This window comes from Hypomesus transpacificus, chromosome 6 (assembly GCF_021917145.1).
Source record: "Hypomesus transpacificus isolate Combined female chromosome 6, fHypTra1, whole genome shotgun sequence".
In the NCBI taxonomy this organism is placed as follows: Eukaryota; Metazoa; Chordata; class Actinopteri; order Osmeriformes; family Osmeridae; genus Hypomesus; species Hypomesus transpacificus.
In genome coordinates this window covers 2,296,200-2,314,907 of record NC_061065.1, presented here as the reverse complement: position 1 = coordinate 2,314,907, position 18,708 = coordinate 2,296,200, and the positions used below count along the sequence as shown (strand labels likewise).

At 50.1% G+C, this 18,708-nt stretch overlaps 1 protein-coding gene across 2 annotated transcripts; it reads left to right on the top strand.

The window, feature by feature from the left end:
- The first annotated feature begins 78 nt into the window (after positions 1-78).
- On the top strand, positions 79-16,230 carry gtf3c2 (general transcription factor IIIC, polypeptide 2, beta). Of its 2 annotated transcripts, none has more exons than XM_047022210.1 (19): positions 79-231; positions 954-1,167; positions 1,495-2,053; positions 2,337-2,631; positions 4,252-4,340; positions 4,964-5,041; positions 5,270-5,368; positions 5,503-5,730; positions 6,164-6,275; positions 6,687-6,792; positions 9,425-9,456; positions 9,563-9,692; positions 9,823-9,967; positions 10,165-10,326; positions 12,110-12,197; positions 12,292-12,417; positions 13,229-13,441; positions 14,082-14,189; positions 15,103-16,230. In XM_047022210.1, exons 2-19 carry the CDS (start codon positions 1,005-1,007, stop codon positions 15,310-15,312), a joined length of 2,943 nt encoding a protein of 980 aa, XP_046878166.1. In that variant the 5' UTR covers positions 79-231; positions 954-1,004; the 3' UTR covers positions 15,313-16,230. The 2 variants fall into 2 exon arrangements, with proteins under 2 accessions (XP_046878166.1, XP_046878167.1); XM_047022211.1 differs by having other exon boundaries at positions 80-135.
- Positions 16,231-18,708: the final 2,478 nt, after the last annotated feature.

Sequence of the window (18,708 nt, the reverse complement as noted above, 5' to 3'; positions counted from 1 at the left end):
ACACAGCACCCCTCCTGGCCGAAATATATATAACCCCTACACGCGGATGCAGTACCCACTTTCTGACGGGAGGGAACGGCAGCGGCTTTCATCAGTTTCTTTGGTCACGTTACATTATGGCGGTTTTCAGCCGAGGTAACATTCGCATGTAGTCAGATGAAATAATATTGCGGAAGAGATATTGTTCTGGCTGTCGGGTCTTATTTGGACATTTAAATTGTTATCCAGCGGGTAAGTGTCTGCTCGGTTATTAGAGGTGAAGATTTCAATGCAATGGAGACATTCATATGCATGGACTGGGATTCGATACCGCGTTGGACAAGAACGCTAGCTGACTTTTCCTTAGAACGAGGTCCATAACCGTTTGCCACCGGAGACCAAGATAGGGAGGGTGATATTTCCAATATATCTAACATATTGTAACACGGTGTTCTTCATTTGAAGTCGTTCATTTATATGTTTTATTACGATAAAATTACAGTTGGAAGCTAAAGACCACAGTGAAACTCGAATTGTCTTGCTAGCTAACAGCTAGCAGTTAGCTAGCATGATACTAGTGCTAAAGCAATGACCAAGCTTAACTTCGAACCTGCTTTGACAGCTTGTCAATGGGCGCAAACCAACCGGAGCTAGCGACTCTGGGAACTATTGCCTCCCAGTGGAAATGATCATTTTACCAGCAAATGTATAATTTTAATTTCGGTGAATAGCGGTACTTTTATCCAGCAGTACATCCCTCAGTTATCTATACACAAAGTATAACTGTCTGACTGCACATTCGTAAGTTTGCTAGACCCAAGACGGGCAACGAGAGATAAAATGTTGATGACGGGATTACCAAAGGGGTACAGGTGTATTTGAACCCGCGACCGCTCCATCTCTAGTCAAAAGCGTTAACCACTGAACTACAGCCATCCCTCTATAACAGAGCAACCTGTCGTTTTATGTCTCAGGCTTCTCCGTAGGAAAGTCCTGCCAATGTTATCCAGTAACCGCAGTGACTAATGAGAGCGCAGCGGGTATCGATGGCGGAAGAGGGGCAAAAGTTGGCCGAACAGGGTAGCGAGATCGTGGAAGTGCCACGGAATGCGGAGGAGAGGATTGACGGCGTCACGCAGGATGCTGCCTCCCGGTTCAACGTTGAAGAGGCAGACGACACCGAGAAGAGTAAGTCCACTTAGTGGGGATTGAACCCCAGTTTCCTGAGAACTGAGGTAATGCATGTACTATGAGACCAAGACAGGATTGAGATTAAAGGAGGACTTTTACTCTATCAATTTTGTAATTTACATTGTTATACATTTTACTTAGTTTGAAGACGCTTTTATTCAAAGCGAAATACAATTAGTGCCTATAGAAAGTGTCTTTGTCTGGATGTGGTGGTAAACTTCCATGCTGCAGATTGCAGAACACCTAAGGGATCAGTAAAGATGAAGATGCACTAGGAGCAGCAAACACAACTGAGAGTGACTCCCTTGTTCTGTTGTGTCTCAGGTCCGGTGATGACCCCCCCTTCTGCAGGACGCCAGCGGAGGAGGCCTCTAAAGTTCCAAGTCTCAGACCCAGAGTCCACCGCAGTCACCCCGGGGCCTGCTAGAAAGAGCTCCCAGCCAAAGACCCCAAGAAGGACTCCTGCCAAAAAGTGTCATGAGGAAGACTTGGGTAAGAAGGCTCCTGCAAAGAGGAAGGCCAGCAGGATGGACGCAGGCGTCAACGGTGAAGCTAAGGATGAGGGGGAGGACGAAGAGGAAGAGGAAATTCCTAAGAAACGCAAGAGAAAGGCTTTTGCAAGATATACTCCTGCAAAAAAAAAAACTCCAGTGAAAAAGCCTCCTGCGAGCCAGAAGAAGACCTCCCAGGACCAGCAAGCAGCAGCCGCAGAAGAAGAGGAACCAGCGAGGAAGAAGACTCAGAGGAAGAAGAAGACGGTGGGCGCTGGGCAGGACGTCCTCCTGACCGACTCGGCCCCTGCGTTTCAGGAGGGCCAGCGGGAAACCCCGGAGCAGCCTGAGGTCACGCCTGGAGGCCGGCCCAGGAGAGGAGCAGCTAGAGCGTACGTAGCAGCTAGCGGCTAGGACCATGCTAACAGCTAGGACCATGCTAACAGCTGGGACCATGCTAACAGCTGGGACCATGCTAACAGCTGGGTCCTGTGGCATTTTTAGCAGTTAACAGATAGGTCCTGTGGCATTTTTAGCAGCTAACAGCTAGGGCCTATGGCATTGCAAGCTGCTGACAGATAAGTCCTATGACCATGCTGGCGGCTAGAGTTTAAGACCATGCAATAAAAAAATTAAATTATGTTTGATAACACGGTTTTGTTTGCCGCCTTACAGAGCGTTAAAGTACCTTCACAACTTGGCCAAAGAGGTCTTGAGTGAGCCCAGTTCAGATGATAGCCCCGCCCCCAGCCCTGCCCCCAGGCAGGGGCCACGGCAGGCTGCTCAGTGCGGCCGGGGGAGGAAGAAGGGAACCCCATCCTCGGATCGCGACAGCACTGTGGAGGATGAAGACTTTGTCCCGTTGGGTATAGATGAGGAGGAAGAGGAGGAGAGTGAGGATGAAGGAGTACCAGAACCAATGGAACCCAGATCCAAAAACCCAGCGCTTAAAAACTCAACCAAGACACAGGTGAGTTCCCCTACAAGTTACCTCACAGTATTGTGTCTTTCGCCTTACAATAATATGTTCATTTAGCAGTGGCTTTTATCCAGAGCAATGTGCACAGGGTGACCTGCAGTCAAATGCTCTAACCACTGAGCAATATCCTGTTCCACCCTTATAGCTATTTTGTGGAGCAAAGGGAGTCAGGTGGAAGCCTGGCTCTGCCCTCCTACGTACTTCCGCTCAATTTGGATTTTGCTTCTGTACTAAGTCTGGGATGTCGGTTCTGAAGTCGGTTTCCAGAAACAATTTTTTTGTAGGTCCAATCAGCGAACAGAGGGAGTGGCTACGAATGATGACGTTAATGTCGTGCACTTGTTTGAGTAGTTTAGTAATGGCGGCGGAGAAAGATGTGAGCGAAACTATTCTGCGGTTGTGGCAACGCTGCCGAATATAGGTTAAAGCCGGAGCAAGAACATTCCTTGCTGAGTTTTGTTGGGGGCCATGATGTTGTGGCCCTCCTCCCCACGGGGTTCGGGAAAAGTTTGATTTTCCAGCTACGCAGCTAGCTCCGTTACAGTAGTGGTGAAGGAGTTGGCTAAGGCGAACGCTTGCGATTGGCTATGGCTAATCAGAGTGGCTCTGGGTGGATCCAATAGTTTTAAACTTCAACAGAGGACCCGCCTTCAAGGAAGTTAACGTTTGTCAATCGAGACATCCCAGACCCTCTGTACAAATGAAATGTACGAGGGTCTGGTTAGGACCAGGCTAGTCAGGTGGCTGAGCAGTTAAGGAATCGGGCTACTACTCAGAGGGTTGCCAGTTCGATACCCGTTCATGCCAAAAGTGTTGTTGTCTCCTTAGGCAAGGCAATTCACCCTACTTGCCTCGGGGGAATGTCCCTGTACTTACTGTAAGTCGCTCTGGATAAGAGTGTCTGCTAAATTAAAAAGAAAATGGGGAACCATGGAAGAGTGCCCGTGGACACGTGTAACAGATGCTTTTATCCTAGGCAAGCTCCCAAAGGATCCAAATATACAACACGTCCTTCCCACATTATCTAGAATCCAACACACCTCTGTGACTGAAACACAGAGGTGGTTTCTGCTTTGTACCAAACCCGTCAAGCCTTCTTTCATGTCCTGCTGTTAGTGTCTTATAGAGGTGGAGCAATATATCGTGGAACAAGATATCACAATACAACATCTTTACAATATGTATCGTAGAGGTATGGTAACATTTTTACAGTATGACATCCGTTTGATCCTATTGGTTGAGCTACCAGCACGCAACCTACTCTGCACCTGCGTCATGTGTGCATTCATTGCATTCACAGAAATCGCTTGAACTGAGTTAACTAAATTGGATGTACAACAAAGAAAATTATTGAAAATGTTTTGCAAATAAATCTGTTAATTGAATTGGTTTAATTAAAACTGTTGTTCAAAATATCGTGATACATATTGTATCGTACACCCAGTATTGAATCGTGAGCTAAACACCGCTAGTGTCTTCCCTACCAAAGCAAATTCCTTGTCTGTGCAAACTTTCATGGTGAATAAAACCCATTCTAAAACCCATTCTGATTATCTTGCTGAAGAAGTCCCTTCATTAACATCCTGCTGTTTGTGTTTGATCTTGCTGAAGTCCCTTCAGTTACAAGGTAAAGCTTCCAATGGGCTTCCCAACTGTCTGATGAAGGCTGTGTGGGACGCCAACAAGGCCACCAAGAACCAGTGAGTACCAAACACCTGGCCCCTTTCTGTGCCCCCACCCCCCCTTTCTATGCCCCCACCCCCCCTTTCTATGCCCCCACCCCCCCTTTCTGTGCCCCCACCCCCCCTTTCTGTGCCCCCACCCCCCCCTTTCTGCCCCCACCCCCCCCTTTCTGCCCCCACCCCCCCCTTTCTGTGCCCCCACCCCCCCCTTTCTGTGCCCCCACCCCCCCTTTCTGTGCCCCCACCCCCCCCTTTCTGCCCCCACCCCCCCCTTTCTGTGCCCCCACCCCCCCTTTCTGCCCCCACCCCCCCCCTTTCTGTGCCCCCACCCCCCACTTTCTGCCCCCACCCCCCCCTTTCTGTGCCCCCACCCCCCCCCTTTAGTGTGCCCCCACCCCCCCCTTTCTGTGCCCCCACCCTTTCCTTTCTATGCCCCCACCCCCCCTTTCTATGCCCCCACCCCCCCCTTTCTGTGCCCCCACCCCCCCTTTCTGTGCCCCCACCCCCCCCTTTCTGTGTCCCCACCCCCCCTTTCTGTGCCCCCACCCCCCTGCCAGCTGAAGTCAGGATGAAGTACTGGTGTTGGGCCAGTAGGGGGCAGTGTGAAACCAGTCTGAGAGACACTTGCTGCTGTTTTGCAGTCGTGATCAGCACTCGTCTTCCTGGGTGTTCCCTGAGTGGATTCCTTCTGAGAAGGACTGGCCCGTCCTCCCAGAAAGGTAAACATCATCACACTTGAAGTAAGCTGGTACTTTCCTGCTCTAACAAGGAATCCTTTTGGAATCAAAGACCTGTCGTTCAGTGGTTGTGTCTGTTTGTGTCCTGGTGGGGCCGCTATGACAACAACCTCTTTGTACTAAAGTGTGTGTGTGGTGTATTCTTGTTCCAGGAAGTAACTAAAGTGAAGTGTGTGTTAACTAAGGTGTGTGTGTGTGTGTGTGTGTCAGGGAGTGTGAAAGGTACCTCCCCAGACAGCAGCAGTCTCCAGCCTTCAGGGTGTCCAGAGAGGGCATCAAAGAGGACGCTCCCCTTCGCAGTCTCAACAGGTCTCACTCTCACATTCATACTATGATCATAACATTGTTATCTATAGCAATGTACAGGGGTGGATTTGAACCTCCAACCTTTTGTTCCAAAGTGAAATATCTCTCCTGCCCCCTACTCTCCCTCCTGCACCCAGGTTTGAGAGTCTACCTCCCCACCCAGAGCGCTGGGACATGCTGTTCTACGCGGGGGGTCCAGTCTGGGCCCTGGACTGGTGTCCCACCCCAGACGGAGCGCGTGCCAACCAGTACGCTGCCCTCTACTGCCATGGAGACCAGGACGAGCAGCACCACTTCAGCCAGACCCACACCCAGCCCAGCCTCATCCAGCTCTGGGACCTGGGCTGCCTGGACTACAACACCCGGTACTCACACACACACAATCCTGGACTACAACACCCGGTACACACACACACACAATCCTGGACTACAACACCCGGTACACACACACACACAATCCTGGACTACAACACCCGGTACTCACACACACACAATCCTGGATCACTTACACATTAAATATGTGTGCTATGTGTGCGTATCGGCTGTAGACTGAAGATATAAATACATAGTTACATACATACAAATACATACATACATACATACATACATACATACATACATACATACATACATACATACAATACATATTTATCTCTAAGATCTGGACTGCAACACCCCTCCCTCTCCCCCCCCCCTTCCTCTCCGACCCCCCGCCCCCCTCCCTCCTCCCCCCTCCCTCCCTCTCCCCGCCCCCATCCCTCCCTCCCCCCTCCCTCTCCCCCCCCCCCCCCCCCCCAGCCCCTCCTCTCCCCCAAGGCTGGCCTATGGCCTGGCTCAGGAGAAGGGCTGTGTGTCGATCCTCAAGTGGTGCCCTGCGGGGGCCTGGGAGATGCCCAGCACAGCCAGGAAGGTAACACACACCCACCCCCACCCTCACACACACACACCCTCACACACACCCACCCCCACCCTCACACACACACCCACACACACACCCACCCCCACCCTCACACACACACACCCACACACACCCCCACCCTCACACACCCACCCCCACCCTCACCCTCACACACCCACCCCCACCCTCACCCTCACACACCCACCCCCACCCTCACACACACACCCCCACCCTCACACACACACACCCACCCCCACCCTCACACACACACACTCACACACACACCCACTCACACACACCCCCACCCTCACACCCACACACCCCCACCCTCACACACACCCACTCACACACACACCCCCACCCTCACACACACCCACTCACACACAAGTTAGTCCTGGCCCCAGCTGAGTGTCTCCCCTCCAGGCTCTCCTGCTGCCCAGGCTGGGCCTGCTGGCTGCAGCCTCCTCCAGCGGACTGATCTCCATCTACAGCCTGCCTCACCCCAGCGCCCTCAGACCCTCCTCCGCAGGTAGGTGGGTGTGTAGGTGGACTATACTCTCTACCAGTGGGGATTTCTTTAAGACTGCAAGGGAAGCTCAGCTTTCCCTAACATAAAAAAAAATTCATGGTCAAATATTTACTATTGTGTTAACATTTGAAATGCGTTAGAACACGTTCATATCAAAGACGAGTTCGTTCAGAATCAGCTACATATATTAGCAGGTCGACTGACTGATTTCCTTCTCATACATGCCCGTAGCGTCACAGTGCATTTCCCTGTTGAAGCTCAGCTTCCATGGACTTCAATGGGGCTGCTTTGAACAGTTTTTTTTATGCTTCGAAACTAAACGGTCATTGGATAAATGCTGCGCTTATGTCCCGCCCAGAGACGCTGAGCGTCCAGCTGGCCTGGACGCTGGGCTTCCGTGTGATGATTGGAGGGTCTGTCGAAAGACTGCATCTCCTTTTGATTGACAGCGATTTTGTACTATAAAAAGTAGTCGAAGCTATTCAAGCTCAGTCCCATCGCGGATTTTGCAAACTTAGTTGAAAGACAAACTGCAGCCTATTTCTTGGTATTTCCTTGGCGAAATTGCTAACCAATTTTCACCATAGATTTCATACAATTATACACCACATTCCTTGTTTCAGTGTAACCTAATTTCCACATTTCCTCCTTCGAGATTGATATTGTTTTGTTAGATCATTCATTCATTCATTCAGTAGGTTAGGCTAGTGTCGTAGGGGTGAACTAGCCAGTGAACTAGCCAAATAAATTGAAAGTTTTTAGGACATTTAAAGTCCTAGAAGTAGAAATAATATTTTTTCTGAAAAACAGCCTGAAAAGGTTGAAAATATATTTTCAACAAAAGTTTTGAAAAATGTCCTTTCTTTTTTCTTTCACTATGTGTGTGAAAAAAAAAGATTCTGAAAAAAAAGATGAGAAAAAAAAGATTACAAAAAAAGATAGGTTGAAGAAACAGTTTAAACAAATGTTATGGATGAGGCAGGGGGAGTTAGTGATGTGGACATGACTGAGAATAGAGACATTCCTGATCACCCATGGCCATATGTGAGGGAGATTATCAGTGTCAAAAAGGATTTCTGGCAAATACACTGTGTGTCTGTAGTGTACTTATGTATTAACGTATTAATATGATGTGAGGTCCAGTTACCGGCGTGACACTAAAACAGGTCGTAGGAATGGCTACTTTTTACTTCAGTATATGTCAGAGACCACACTTCTTTACTCTAACTTGAGTGAAAAGGTGTAGTCAGTCAACTTTTACCAGAGTCTATTTAAACATGAGTGTGCACACAATCTCTGGTGTGTGTTGTGTGGATAAAACTGGTGTGTTGTGTGGATAAAACTGGTGTGTTGTGTGGATAAAACTGGTGTGTTGTGTGGATAAAACTGCAGTTCATGTATTATCCCAGAAGGGGGCACCGTTCAAACGCCTGTGGTGTAATCCCTGAGGTACCTGTGGTGTAATCCCTGAGGTACCTGTGGTGTAATCCCTGAGGTACCTGTGGTGTAATCCCTGAGGTACCTGTGGTGTAATCCTGAGGTACCTGTCTCTCTTTCGCCCTCCATCTCCTGAACTCTGCTCTAGTGTTTTATGTACCTCTGTAACCAGGCTGGGGAGAGGAGTCCACTGAGATTTGGTATAGACAGAAATACATTATCCTGTATTGATAAAAACTAGCTTTTTTCCCCTTTATTATATAATATGATAGTGGTAATTGAAATGGACCCAAAACTAATGAATAACTAATGAATTGCAAATGAGCTCACCCCTCCAAAGTGCTTCCTGTACTGATGTCAGCATGATCTGAGCACCTGTCAGGAGGGGTTAAAGATGAGGAGGAGGGGGGGGGGAGGTGTCCAGGGGAGAGGGGGAGGTGTCCAGGGGAGAGGGGGAGGTGTCCAGGGGAGAGGGGGAGGTGTCCAGGGGAGGGGGGGAGGAGTCCAGGGGAGGGGGGGAGGTGTCCAGGGGAGGGGGGGAGGTGTCCAGGGGAGGGGGGGTGTGTTCAGTACGGGTAATTCTAAACCTCTTGTGTTGAGAGTGAGTGAGTGTGATCCTGTTAAACATGAATAAGGAGAGAAAGGAAAGGTGGGAGATGGGGAGGTGGGGGCTGGTGGTGTGGTGTGGTCAGGGGATGATGTATGGCCTAGTTCCCCCAGACAGAGCCTGTAATTGAAGTGACAGAGAAGACACACAGCCAGCCTGCTGGGGGACAGACAGAGCCTGGAGCCTCTCCCTCTCTCCTTCCCTCCCTCCCTCCCTCCCTCCCTCACCCTGGAGCCTCTCCCTCCCTCACCCTGGAGCCTCTCCCTCCCTCACCCTGGAGCCTGGCACACTGGGGGGGGGGGGTGTATTTGTGTGTGGTATTGTGGGTGATCTTATTAGACACCCAGGACTCAGGCCTGGGGTCTGGGTCTAGTCCTAAGGTCTTTCTTTCACCCCCCCTCACCCCCCCCCCCCCCCTTGTCAGACATTCCTCTTGTATGCCATCTTGACATCAGGGAAGTGTGTGTGTTTGCTGATATAAGGTGATATAGGTTAGCCCTAAACCCTGTCTTCAGTAATAAGGACTTTGAATCGTCCAATCAATACAGATCAGAAGTTAATAAACATGTTTTATGTCTGCTACTGCAGGAAACCCAAGCCAAGCACCACTGATATGCCAGGTAGGCAAATAGCTCACCCCCCCCCCCCCCCCTCAATATCTTTCATTTTCTCTTTCCCCCACCTCCCACGCTCTCCCTCACACTGTGTGTGTGTGTGTGTGTCCAGGCCAAGGCTGTGATCACTTTGAGGCTGGGTTCGGTCAAGGCCAGCCATGAGGACAGGAGTGGTCAGGTTCTATCTCTGGACTGGCTTCCTGTTGCTCCGTACAACCGGATAGCAGCTGGCTTCTATGACGGTACCAGACCTCAAACACACCACCACAACGCCACACACACACCACCACAACGCCACACACACACCACCACATATCGGGGTTGGCTCTTCCTGTTGGTGACCTCCTGGTCGACCTCCTGGTCGTGTCGCAGGCATGGTGGGGTTGTGGGACCTGTCCAGCAGGTCGGTGCTGCTGAGAGTGAAATCACCTGACTGCTCCCTCACCCTGCTGCCCTGCCACGCCTTCCTCGCCCACGACAACGCCATCCGTGCCCTCAGCTTCTGCCCCGCCTCCAGGTAACGGGGGGGTCTGTGTCTCTTTCTCTCTAGCTCCATGTGACCGCCCTCCTCGCCCTCCTCCATTGTCTCCTCCAGCACACCTCTCCTTTCATCCTCCTCTCTTCCCCCTCTCCTATCCCCTCCTCTTCTTGTCTGTCATTTTGTATATGACTCTTCAATCTTGCATGTCTTTTCTGACACCTCCCCCCCTCCAGTGGTCTGCTGGTGACAGCGGGGGATGACAGGATGGTGAAAACCTGGGACCTGAAGATGACCTCTGAACCCATCAGCTGTCTGAAGCGCTTTCTATCCACTGAAGTGTCATGGCCGCTGCTCTGGCCGGGAGTCTTTCTGGCCCAGGAGAACGCCTACGCCACGTTAGTCCTCCTCCTCTCCTCTTCCCCTCCACACTCCTCCCCTCCTTTCCTCTTCCCCTCCACACTCCTCCTCTCCTCTTCCCCTCCACACTCCTCCCCTCCCCTCCTCTCCTCTCCTCTCCTCTTCCCCTCCTCTCCCCTCCTCTCCTCTCCTCTTCCCCTCCACACTCCTCCCCTCCTCTTCCCCTCCACACTCCTCCCCTCCTCTCCTCTTCCCCTCCACATTCCTCCCCTCCCCTCCTCTCCTCTTCCCCTCCACACTCCTCCCCTCCTCTCCTCTTCCCCTCCACATTCCTCCCCTCCTCTCCTCTCCTCTTCCCCTCCACACTCCTCCCCTCCTCTCCTCTCCTCTTCCCCTCCACATTCCTCCCCTCCCCTCTCCTCTCCTCTTCCCCTCCACACTCCTCCCCTCCTCTCCTCTCCTCTTCCCCTCCACATTCCTCCCCTCCTCTCCTCTTCCCCTCCACACTCCTCCCCTCCTCTCCTCTCCTCTTCCCCTCCACACTCCTCCTCTCCTCTTCCCCTCCACATTCCTCCCCTCCTCTCCTCTCCTCTTCCCCTCCACACTCCTCCTCTCCCCTCCTCTCCTCTTCCCCTCCACACTCCTCCTCTCCTCTTCCCCTCCACACCCCTCCCCTCCTCTCCTCTTCCCCTCCACACTCCTCCCCTCCTCTCCTCTCCTCTTCCCCTCCACACTCCTCCCCTCCTCTCCTCTCCTCTTCCCCTCCACACTCCTCCCCTCCTCTCCTCTTCCCCTCCACACTCCTCCTCTCCCCTCCTCTCCTCTTCCCCTCCACACTCCTCCTCTCCTCTTCCCCTCCACACCCCTCCACACTCCTCCTCTCCTCTTCCCCTCCACACTCCTCCTCTCCTCTCCTCTTCCCCTCCACACTCCTCCCCTCCTCTCCTCTCCTCTTCCCCTCCACACTCCTCCCCTCCTCTCCTCTCCTCTTCCCCTCCACACTCCTCCTCTCCTCTCCTCTTCCCCTCCACACTCCTCCTCTCCTCTTCCCCTCCACACCCCTCCCCTCCTCTCCTCTCCTCTTCCCCTCCTCACTCCTCCTCTCCTCTTCCTCTCCACACTCCTCCTCTCCTCTTCCCCTCCACACCCCTCCCCTTCTCTCCTCTCCTCTTCCCCTCCACACTCCTCCTCTCCTCTCCTCTTCCCCTCCACACTCCTCCTCTCCTCTTCCCCTCCACACCCCTCCCCTCCTCTCCTCTTCCCCTCCTCACTCCTCCTCTCCTCTTCCCCTCCACACTCCTCCTCTCCTCTTCCCCTCCACACTCCTCCTCTCCTCTCCTCTCCTCTTCCCCTCCACACTCCTCCCCTCCTCTCCTCTCCTCTTCCCCTCCACACTCCTCCTCTCCTCTCCTCTTCCCCTCCACACTCCTCCCCTCCTCTCCTCTTCCCCTCCACACTCCTCCTCTCCTCTTCCCCTCCACACTCCTCCTCTCCTCTCCTCTTCCCCTCCACACTCCTCCCCTCCTCTCCTCTCCTCTTCCCCTCCACACTCCTCCCCTCCTCTCCTCTTCCCCTCCACACCCCTCCCCTCCTCTCCTCTCCTCTTCCCCTCCACACTCCTCCTCTCCTCTCCTCTTCCCCTCCACACTCCTCCCCTCCTCTCCTCTCCTCTTCCCCTCCACACTCCTCCCCTCCTCTCCTCTTCCCCTCCACACCCCTCCCCTCCTCTCCTCTCCTCTTCCCCTCCACACCCCTCCTCTCCTCTCCTCTTCCCCTCCACACTCCTCCTCCCCATTCTAAGTGTGTCTCCTGTTCTCTCAGTTATGGGAATCACGGTCTGAACTACTTTGATGGGAGCTACATGGGCTGGAAGCCCCTGTTCTTGATCCCTCGAATAGGGACCTTGTGGGTGAGTCTGGGGTCTACACTGGAACATGGGGAACTTTCATTGTCTACCCGCTGGTCTATTCTGCTTTTGATTGGTCTGTGTCTCTGTCCGTCAGAGCATATCCATGTCTGATTGGCTGAACACCTTGGTGACGGCGGATGCGTGTGGAGAGGTGATCATGTCCGCCATGCCTAGGCTGGACACCACAGTCTACATCAAACGCACCGTCGACAGACGATACGTACGTTGGCCAGCCTCTCTCTGCTCTCCTCCTCTCTGCTCTCCTCCTCCTCTCTCTGCTCTCCTCCTCTCTCTGCTCTCCTCCTCTCTCTGCTCTCCTCCTCCTCTCTCTGCTCTCCTCCTCCTCTCTCTGCTCTCCTCCTCTCTCTGCTCTCCTCCTCCTCTCTCTGCTCTCCTCTTCCTCTCTCTGCTCTCCTCCTCTCTGCTCTCCTCCTCCTCTCTCTGCTCTCCTCCTCTCTGCTCTCCTCCTCTCTCTGCTCTCCTCCTCCTCTCTCTGCTCTCCTCCTCTCTCTGCTCTCCTCCTCCTCTCTGCTCTCCTGCTCTCCTCCTCCTCTCTCTGCTCTCCTCCTCCTCTCTCTGCTCTCCTCCTCTCTCTGCTATCCTCCTCCTCTCTCTGCTCTCCTCATCCTCCTCTCTGTTCTCCTCTTCATCCTCCTCTGCTCTCCTCCTCATCCTCCTCTCTGCTCTCCTCCTCATCCTCCTCTCTGCTCTCCTCCTCATCCTCCTCTCTGCTCTCCTCCTCCTCTCTCTGCTCTCCTCCTTTCTGTTCTCTTCCTCTCTCTGCTCTCCTCCTCTCCCATGCCATGCATTTCTTATTTTCTCTTTTTTGAACTGATTATGCTTATCTCTCTTCTCACCCCTCTCTCCCCCCCCCCTCTCCTCTCCCCCCTCTCCCCCCTCTCTTCTCCCCCCTCTCCTCTCCCCCCTCTCTTCTCCCCCCTCTCTTCTCCCCCTTTCCTCTCCCCCCTCTCTTCTCCCCCTCTCTTCTCCCCCCTCTCCTCTCCCCCCTCTTCTCTCTTCTCTCCTGCCAGCCGGTCTACTTTACAGACATGGTGCTGCTAGACAATCTGCCCTCCAGAGGACAGGAGGAGCAGGAGGGGAAAGAGAGAGGAGAGGAGGGGAAGGAGGGAGGAGAGGAGGAGGGGAAGGAAGGAGGAGAGGAGAGCAATGGTCTGCTTTATAAACCTGCAACGTTCAGAGAAACCGCCCAGATCTACTACCTCCACTACAGCGACCTGGACATGGTGGGCTGGAGCCAAGTTGTAACATCTATCGCTATTGAAGTCATCACCATAACATGCATCACCGTAACATGCATCACCATAACATGCATCACCGTAACATGCATCACCATACCTTGCATCACCATAACATGCAACATCGTAACATGCTTCATCGTAACATGCATCACCGTAACATGCATAACTGTAACATGCATCATTGTAACATGCATCATTGTAACATGCATCACCGTAACATGCATCAGTATAACATGCACCTCTATAACATGCATCACCATACCATGCATCACCATAACATGCATCATCGTAACATGCTTCATCGTAACATGCATCACCATAACATGCATCATCGTAACATGCATCATTGTAACATTCATCACCGTAACATGCATCCGCGTAACATGCATCAGTATAACATGCACCTCTATAACATGTACCACTGTTTCCATGACAAGTCTGCAGTGGTTTCCATTTCCCAGCATTGGGGCTTGATTCCCCCAAGGGTTCTCCATCTGTTCCCTAGCTTTCCGCTTCCTTAACCTTCACACACACACATACCATAATGTGTACAGCCTGCCAATGTATCTGCATGTGTGTGTGTCCATGTGTGTGTGTGTATCTAATTCATGTCTCCTGTGTTCAGCGGTCATTACACAACTTCCAGAAGCGCGGCCTGTGGAAGCGCATGCAGGTGACAGAGCTGAAGAGACCCCTGGACCTGGACCTGCTTACCCTGGGAGCCCTGCACAAGGTACACACACACACACACACACACACACACACACACACACACACACACACACACAGCTGTTGTCTCGGGGCTTCTCCTCAGGAACTCCCCCAGACCCCTGTAACAACAGATCTGATCATGAGTGTGCTCATATGGAGCTATTGACAGGAACACACACACACACATTAGGGGTGACCCCCCCCCCCCCCCACCAGGGGCAGAGAGAGCACAGGGGGAGGGGAGGCAGAAACGGAGGTGGCAGAGAAAGGGTGTCCAAGCCTCCCTGATGGCCATAAAGACAGACAGGAATTAATGAAGTGTAAAATTAGGAAAATGTCACCCAGGGTCTTAATAGGAGGAATGATGTAGGGATGAGAGAGGAGAGGAGGCTGAGAAAGATGTCCCTAGAGAGGAGAGAGGGAGGGAGGGAGAAGAGAGAGAGAGAGACATGTCCTTGGATAGGAGAGAGGGGAAGGGAGGAGGAGAAGAGAGAGAGACATGAGGTGTACAGTTAAGAAGAGAGAGAAAGAGCAGTGTCATTAAGGAGGGATGGAGAGAGGAGCTGCATGGTGAAAGGCAGGCCAACTGATGAGATTGAACAGTGAGCATCTGACATATCTGTTGTCATCTTGACCTGGATCTATCACCCAGGGTAGTGTAGAACCCAGATACATCTGGCTGTGCTGGATCTATCACCCAGGGTAGTGTAGAACCCAGATACATCTGGCTGTGAGGGAGAGATCAGTGATTGTGTCCAGGCAGAAAAAGGGGGAGGGGGTAGGTCATTGATCTGAGTTCAGACTGGTGCTACTAAACTAAAAAACCTGTCTCTCTAGTTTAGCGTTGAGCACTCACCTGACCAAGGAGGGGTATTGACTGCATTAAAGAATGAACCTTTCCTCCTCCCCTCCCCCCCCCCCCCCCCCTCCTTCAGATCCGATTCAACCCCAACCTGACTGCTCAGACCTGGATCCTGTCTGCCGGCCAGGCTGGCTTGGTGCGGGCCCACTGTCTGGGGGTCATGACTAGCCCCAACGTCAACAAGGTGGTCAAGGAGAGCCAGAACCAGTTCCGCACCATGTTCTCCCCAGACCCCTCAGAGTGCCCTGCCGACACAGTCCGCCACTTCACAGAACCGCTCTAGAACCTTCCCAAGATGTTCCGGAACATTCAGAATCACTCTAGAATCTTCCTGAGATTTTCTAGAACATTCTAAAACAAACCTGGGCCTTTCTGGAGCTTCTATCCTCAGAACAACTTGAGAACTCTGGTAGGTGTTCCAGAACTCTTCACCTACAAAGTTCCGTGAGAGATATACATGGACTGCCTTCCTGTGGACTTTGAGGGTTCAGCTGCAACACAAGATGAAAGAGTTTAGTTACGTTAAATATAAAGGGTCAACTTATTTTTATCTAAATATGTATCACCCTGGTAGTGTTGTTTTTATCATTTGCAATGTCTTTTTTAATCAATAACTTAAAAGAAATGCTGCTTTGCTGATATGTTGTAAACAGTTTTGTCTTTTTTTATCTTCTCCTCCTATTTAACCATGTAGGAAGTTTGTATCTCAGGTTGTTATGGTAACAAGAAGCTTTTTTTTAGAGAATCTGGCTTGTTCACAGAGGTTACAGAAACAGCACTTTAGACACGTTCTCATCGTCCTGCTGTTTGTTTTCTACTTCTTTACTCCCACTGAGTAATTTTGCATCAGGAATAAAATCATATTTGGTCAATCTGCGCCTCGGAGGATTGTGTGAGCGTATCGTTAGTCTTGGGACTTAAGCCTGTGCTGCTGACATATTTCCTGGTTTACAGGAAGTCATTAGCTGAGCTTGGTTCTGATTGGAGAACTGCCTGGGAGATGGATTTGGCTGCTGAAAGGGCTAAATGACCAACTGTTTTCTTTCCCTCCTCTGACTCCATATGATCATCAATCTTGTGATTTTCTTAGTAGTCTTTAACTACAAAGGCAGGAATTCTAGGTTATAGAATATTTAAAGAAAATGAACATCTGACCACATGCGTTTATTTATTTTATAAAATAAATCTTGGCACATGTAATTTGTCTTTATATATTTATAAATGAAATATCAAACTGTAAATACAATATATGACAATTGACTGAATAAGCAGATTCATCACGAAACATTTACACACACGACTTCATACACACATTTTATACAATAAAACAAATGTATTTACATCTTTACACAAAAATCATGCCGAGAAAATACAGATATCTGGCATATTTACAATCGTCACACATACAATTGTCACAGACAGGACATAACAACATATTGAACACAGTTGAACAAATTAAGACATGTTAGATGTGTTTTATATATATGTGATTCTTGTAGATGAATTATATACACTCATACACATACAGCTTGCTTTAGATTCTTAGTTGTGTCTTTGGTTTGTTATTCCTCCCAACAACAGTGTTATAGGTTAATACAGATAATGTAAATTACTGTGTCACAAATTTCATTTGCTTGCATAATTATAGTTATAGAGGTGGAATTGTAACTTCTACTCATGATAAGTAGGCTATTCACAGTGTCCAAAATATCCCTTTCAACTCTCACAAGTTGTTTACATCCGAGGGAACACAATGGTTTTCCTACTAAACGTTATCACACTTCTCAATCCTTTTACACATACTTGCAAACTCAAAAATAAAAGTAGATACTCTTTCGATATCAAAATGTTTGAAATAGAGCCTGGATTTTCATTTAGTTAACATTAACATCAAGTGATTTGTTCAACATGTCAGACAATCTAACTGGCAGTCTAATGGCATCCATGCAGTGATTTGGTTCAGGTCATTTTTACCAGAAAGACACAATCATTTCTAGAATTTGTACAAAAAACGTAAATTCCAGTTATTATGGTCACTTTTTTCCCGTTAGTATTCCACACTATGGTTCAGAGCTGGTTGCTACTGGATACTTCACAACAGGCAACAATCAACGAACAACAACAAAGGCAAGCAGTCTTAAAATGTTCTCAAGAATCTCCTGCAAACTGGACTGGATGATACAGTTCACTGTCCTGTTTCTTTCACCTCCCACTGGGTCTAAATGTTCCTGGATGTGTTTCTGTGGGGCTGAAGGATGGGGGAGGGGTGTGTGAATGTCTGTGTGTTGTGTTTGTGTGTGTGTCACCCTAGAATCTAGAGAGAGAAACAGGTGGATGTTCTAGAGCAGCGATTCCCAACCTGTGGGCAGCCGCTAGTGGTCCGCTGACCGAAACGCCAATAGTTACGCTTCACTTTGACGAAAGACCAACTGACATTTCCACTTTAACTTCCATACGCCCACTTCAATCCACAATGCACGCATCACTTCCGCATCTTGCATAAGCCTGGTCAACAACTTCCGGTAGCTGGCATTTACGTAAGTTCTCTCACACAAAATGTCGGTTTTGGAGGAGTTCGGGTTGTCTTACCAAAATGACAATCAACGATGTACATAGGATTCTAGTGCTAGCTATCTCTAGCTATCTAGGATTTGAGCAGTAACATTACTAGCTAGGCTAGCTAGCTAACAATTTTTTAGCTAAATTATAATGTACTCAATTATCTGTCAGCTTGCTAGTCGTTAATGTTAACTCACATAAATAATTGGTCTGTCATATTTGTTCCCTATGGGTGATGAAACATGTCTTTCTCAGTTTAAAACTCAATTCTGCCAGCTGGAAATGGGAGATTTCTCTGTGAGGGCAACTATCGGTGGATACAAAAAGCGAGAAGCCGCACAATCTGAGTGTAGGGTTAATAAGAGAGCCAAGGGTTAACAACCTGTTCTGGTTATTAAAAATCATGTTTCTAACTTCACTGGAAGTTCTAGACCTGGCCTGGCCGTGGTAGTTACAGGTTACCTCTCTTTACAATGTGTGCTTACTGTGGCACTGATGGACACTTTGTCTTTTCTGATCGCTCAAATAAATCTTGCCTTGAAAGTAAATTGTTTGGCTTCCGTGGTGTTGTTAAACTTGTGATAAGCGCGAATTAAGTGAACGGATGTGTTGGGCAGCCAAAAAAATATTTGGAATGGCTGTTCTAGAGGAACAGAGGGATGTTCTAGAGGAACAGAGGGATGTTCTAGAGGGGCAGAGGGATGATCTAGAGGAACATAGGGATGTTCTAGAGGGGCATATGGATGTTCTAGAGGGGCATATGGATGTTATAGAGGGACAGAGGGTTCAGGTGAGGATCAACATCCAGGCTCATTGACCGGCCAGCACAGTGAATCGCTCCATCTTTCCTCAGAATTAGACAAGTGTTTCTCCAGAAGCTCTCCCTCACCCTGACACTACCCTCTCTCTGTCTTACTCTTTATCTCCGTTTCCCTCTCTCACCCCGACATAATCAATTCCCTGTCCGCGTCTTTCTCTCCCTTTCCCTCACCCAGACACAATCCATTCACTCGCTCTTTTTCTCTTTCTCTACGGCTCTCTATCAAGCCCTTAACAATATAACTCATTTGGCAGGCCCCGTGCTGAAGTCAACATTAAATGCCTGTGTCCGTCGGAATAA